General features: G+C 39.3%; 1 protein-coding gene across 3 annotated transcripts in view; it reads right to left on the bottom strand.

The window, feature by feature from the left end:
• Nucleotides 1-1,780: 1,780 nt before the first annotated feature.
• The window catches only part of LOC107085238 (shootin-1-like), a 35,593-nt gene continuing 32,107 nt past the window's right edge, over nt 1,781-5,266 (bottom strand). For all 3 annotated transcript variants that reach the window (XM_015375458.1, XM_015375459.1, XM_015375460.1), the window contains 7 exons: nt 4,863-4,992; nt 3,609-3,664; nt 3,368-3,465; nt 3,250-3,270; nt 3,090-3,143; nt 2,852-3,002; nt 1,781-2,035 (listed from right to left, as the gene is read on the bottom strand). In XM_015375458.1, the coding sequence (XP_015230944.1) occupies nt 1,839-2,035; nt 2,852-3,002; nt 3,090-3,143; nt 3,250-3,270; nt 3,368-3,465; nt 3,609-3,664; nt 4,863-4,992 (707 nt within the window). In that variant the 3' untranslated portion in view covers nt 1,781-1,838. The remainder of the gene's footprint in view (nt 2,036-2,851; nt 3,003-3,089; nt 3,144-3,249; nt 3,271-3,367; nt 3,466-3,608; nt 3,665-4,862; nt 4,993-5,266) is intronic.

The raw sequence follows: 5,266 nt of genomic DNA, 5'->3' as shown, positions 1-5,266 counted from the left end.
AATAAGAGAAACACCAAAGTCATCTCTGGGGGTGTAAGATATTTTTTCATGACATTGTAGCTATTAGTTGTTTATCAGACAAGTTCAGCAGTTAGGTTTGATTGCTGCTGACTTTTATAAAGTTGATGGGTTTTATTTGCCTCTCAAAAAAATCTGCAAGAATACAGATACACTGTGTGCCATTGGAGGAAAACAAATGATTTTCTAAAAGAAATATTTCAAAATATAATTATTTCAAACACATTAAATGGAGGATTTGATGGATATCCAAATAATCTGTCAGGAAGCAGGACAGAAGGACCCAGTACAGACAGACAGTTGGAAAATTCAAAGGAGCTGCGGCAGGGCATTGCCCATCACTGGAAACTCCGGTGGAGAAAAACATAGGTAAGTGACCAGGATAATCTGATGGAGGATGATTATCCATGTGAGTCATCTACCATGTTTGACAGTTCAGTCTATTTCCATAGAGTGCGGTAGGATCCAACCGGAGGGATGCAAACTAGATGCCGCAGACGCTGCCAGAGTGTCCTTGATGCTGCAGTCCCAGAGGGGCAAGCAGGACTCCGAGCCAGATCAGGGAAACAGATTAGGACAGGAAAATGAAGAGGTCCAGGAGTCCGAAGCCCAGTCAGGGATACCGATAAGAACAGGAACAGGCCAGTTCAATGTTCCAGATGTCCACAGAGAGTTCAGGCAGAACATTCAGATGGAAACAGGCCACCTCAGTGGTAGGGAGGCGGGAAAAGGCAGGATATTAGGAACACTATATTTTTATTTACCTTTTTACTTTAAATTAATATTTAAAGTAATTACTATTTTTTAGGGCAAATATACGTTTTTTTTACTATTTTATTGAAGAGAAAGGTACATTTTGAGAAATCATTCAGTGATATTTGTTAAAAGAGGAAAAGAAACATGAATTTACCTAATTTCTGCATATTTTGCATATAAGTTGGTCTCCTTTTTCAGGATTTCAGATCTGTCGCACACACGCTTATTCCCACACCAAAGACACTCATATAGATTCAATAACAGAAAAGCAGGTAGCATGCTTTTCTACACCTTAAAAGCTGACACTTTTAAGACCAAGGACCAAAACAATAAAAAATGCATATCTGAGAGTGAAAAGGCCAACCTTCTGGTAAAGTGTTAAATAAGGTAAATATGTAATGCGAAACGGTGTGAAGAAGACACTAAAATGGTGTCAGAGTAAAGGGTGAGAGTAATTTTCTCCTTCCTCCAAATGCTTTCAGCAGATGCAGATAGGCGAATAGATAGGTGGCGTGGGGCGAAGGTGTGTGGGCTCATTCATCCATGCGGACATATATGCAGCGTCTGAGCGGAGGTGAGAAAACAAAAGGGGTTCTGCCGCATTTATTTAAAAACTTTCAGGAGGGAAGCCGCGCCTCACCCGAGGCTCTTATCTCAGCGACGCCTCTGGGCTCAGGGTGTGACGGCCTTAATGTGTCAAAATAAGAGGCAGCCTGTATTCTGCTGCCGGATCACGCTTCTGGAAAGAAAGAGACACCCAGTGAGGGTATTCATAGAAGGGTTTTAATGGCTCTGGTCATCTTTTATCTATTAAAAAAAAAAAAGGTCCTGTCACCTACAGCTGGTGAAACACGAGAAACAGAGATGCTTGCCATTAAATGGAGCTGCAGAAAAACTCAGGTTAAGGGTTAAAAGATTGGATTTTTTAATAATCAATATATGTGGAAAAGTTTTTTGGACTTTAAATAAACCAAACGGAATAGATGTTTAAAAATATTTATTTCCATATTACCCACAAAAAAGCGGTAGTTCCTAGTTAATAGAGTGCACCTTCATTTAAGGCATTATGATGGTGTCTTTTGCATTTGCTCAAAAGGATGCTGTAAGGCTCCGTGATTGATGATCAGCGCTGATGCTCTGATGCGGGAATCTCTCTTCTCCCTGTTTTGTTTCAGCCTCCGGAGCACAGGTGCACTGCTGCTCTCTCCAGCCCAGGGACCGTCACCTGCTGCTGGGACACGCTGCCGCCCTGGTTGGGGATCTAACCAAGAGATCAGCACATATTTAGGTTAGGCACGAATCCAAAGAATGAGAACTACAGGATGCAATGGAACAGATGTGTTAGGATAAAGAGGTTTGGTCTGGTTTAGGTATCATAGCTGGGATGTGCAAGGAGCTCTTGATTCTAACCTTTTTAAATAAAGAGTGTTTGTGTATGGTACTTTTTTTCTGAAAGGTCAAATACTTTTACTCGTCTGCGGATTAAATAATTTAAAAACATGCCTGGATTATACGATGTCTTTAAATCCAGTTGGATCCCTTTAACTTTCTCACAGTTTGTCATTAACTGACCACAAACCTCAATCTGTTTTAATGTGATTTTGTCTCACAGATCAACACAATGAAGCTGAAACTAAAGCTAAAGGAAAGCAATACATATCTTTTATATTTTTTTGCCAAAACAACAACAACAACAAAAATTGGCACACATTGTATGCAGCTCCCTTCAACTACCCTTCACATAAATCTGGTCTTCGAGGTGCATCACCACCAGCTTTGAACTCTACAGACTGATTTTTTTTTTGCTTGTCTTTCTTTGAAAAATAGTTCAAGAATAGTTTGTTTGGATGAAGAACCTTTGTAAGCATTAATCTTGGATTCTTGCAGCAGATCTTGTAGTTTTGCCATTTTTCTTAGCCTACCACACCTTTTCAAACTTATAAACTGTTTCTTTTTTTTCCACCTCATATCATGTGCTGATTTTCATTTATCCAAATACAATCTACTGTATTTAGTGGTGGTAATAAGGTAGAATGTGTATAATTTCATATATAGAGAACAGTAAAAGCCATTGTACCGTAGGTTTGAGCTGGGGACACATGGTCCTGATTTTCTCCCATCGCTTTTCTTCTTCTCTGGAGCACCAGCTGCAGCTCGGCCTGCCCAACATTTCTGCCGATCCCCCTCTTGGAGGGCACCCTGCGAAGGTGCTGGCGTTTAATGTTGTCCTAAAATAAGAAAGAGCAAAAATGATATGACAAAAATCAAAAGAGAAAATACCACGGAAGGAATTAGGAAAGCCTTTTGTGTATTACCAGCATTCCCTTTAATTCCAAGATGGCTGACTTCCTGTTTTCACTCCTCTGGTCCTGGAAAAAGATATTGAATTTTGAAAAAAAAAGAAACAAATAAATAATAATAATAATGATAATAAATGATAGTAATAATAAAAGGGAAATATTTTCCATTGCTAACCCTCCATGAGCTGTCTTCGTCCTGTGAGCAGAGAAGATACAATTAAATAAAATTAGTCCTCTTTAAAGAAGCTTCATATCTAAGTATCTAAAGCATAAAACAAGCATTCACTTTTTACCTGGATTTTTTGTACGGGCCTCAGGATAATACCTTTCTTTATTCTGTCCATCATCTCGTCCACTGCCTTTGCCTTTATGTCCTTCAGTGGCTCTGGTTCTAAAAGAAATTCATGTGACACATGTTGCATCATGTAAAAGATCAACCAAGATGTCTCTTTTAGCATCAAACGATAAACTGAGTCTGTGTTTTCTACCTTATATTAGAAATACATCATAGAGTACATAAAAATGACAACTCACTGCTGGTATCAACGACACTGCCTCCTTGCTTCCTGCTCCTGATGAAGTCCCGTAAGCTATATAGAGATGAGGGGAAAGACAGTTGAGTGGAAACCTTACTGCCATGCATTGCTGCACTTAAACAAACAGGAGGGGCCATAATCGTCTCTATTTTCAGAGGCAGCTGAGGTCCTACAACATCTGTCTGACAATGCTGCTGATGTTTTATGAATCTGTGGTGGCCAGTGCCATCCTACTGTTACATGCTGGAGCAGAGGACTAAAGGTGAAGGATGCCAACAGACAAACTCATCTGCAATGCCAGTGATGTTGTTGGGGAGGAGCTGGATTCTTTGACAGAAGTGTCAGAGAGGAGAATGTTGGCCAGGATAACATCCATGCTGGAAAATTCTGCACATCCCCTTCATGATGTGCTGGTCGCCAACAGAAGCACCTTCAGTCAGAGACTCATTTCATCACGCTGCACCACAGTGCGCCACAGGAAGTCCTTCCTGGCTGCGGCCATCAAACTCTATAATTCATCCCTCTGACAGTCCTTTCATCTCATTAGTTATTTTTTATTTATTTCATTACTTCAATATGCGCAATAACGCGATCATGTGCAATAATTATAATTTGGTACTAAGCAGCACTGTAAATCATAAATACTTTCATCTGTACAAACTGTGATCCTTATCTTACTTTATTATTATCTTTATCTTATTTTATTCTTTTCTTATCTTATTTTATTCTTATATCCTTTTTGTACTTCCAATCTAATTTTTCTCTCTTCTGTTAACGGTCGCACTGCAAGAAAATTATTTCCCACAAGGGATTAATAAAATAATTCTGATTCTGATTATCAAACACACCCTGTTGCCAAAAGTATTTGCCTTCTTACTTCACCGATATGAACTTCCATGACATTCCATTACTAATCCATAGGGTTTAGCATGATTTCAGCCCATCCTTATATAACAGTTTTAATGTTTCTTGGAAGGCTTTCCACAAGGATAAGCAGTGTGTTTGATGGGGATTTTGTGACTATTTTCCCAGAAATGCACTGGTTCTTACAGTTTACATTCATGTTAGTGATGAAAAGGCCTGGATGCAACTGCTCAACTATGGTAACCCTCCCAGTAGGCTTTTTTCTAGAGCCAAATTCTAATTACTCTTGAAAAAAGTAGAGGATCTCCTCCTAAGGGTTTTAAAGGGGGAAAACATTTTTTAATGTATTGAATTGGAAGCGAGAGGTTTTAAATTTAGATTAACATACTTGATAACAGGAGTAGCTTGGGGTGGAGGCAGTGGAGGTGGTGGTGGTGGAGGTGGTGGAGCAGCATTACTCTCTTCCTTCAGTTCATTCTCTTTCTCCTCCTTGTTCATCGTTTCCTGTAGCCGTTTCACTACAGGAAGGACAACAGAATGATATTGACCTTTTATATCATGAAGCATCTGTTCAAAATCACAGATTAACTAGAATAAGAACCTTCAGTCCAATAGGACTAAGATTTAAATATGCAGTGAAGGGACGAGAGATGGAAATATGTTTTGGCCAAAGTATTTCATAATGTCTTTCCAATTTCCTTTTTTATAATCTGTTAAAACTGTAATGATTTGGATGGATGGATGGATGGATGGATGGATGGATGGATGGATGGATGGATGGATGGATGGATG

Source organism: Cyprinodon variegatus, unplaced genomic scaffold, assembly GCF_000732505.1.
Source record: "Cyprinodon variegatus isolate N-32 unplaced genomic scaffold, C_variegatus-1.0 Scaffold119, whole genome shotgun sequence".
In the NCBI taxonomy this organism is placed as follows: Eukaryota; Metazoa; Chordata; class Actinopteri; order Cyprinodontiformes; family Cyprinodontidae; genus Cyprinodon; species Cyprinodon variegatus.
Note: the sequence above shows the minus strand (reverse complement) of the source record. Positions and strands in the feature narration are given on the sequence as shown.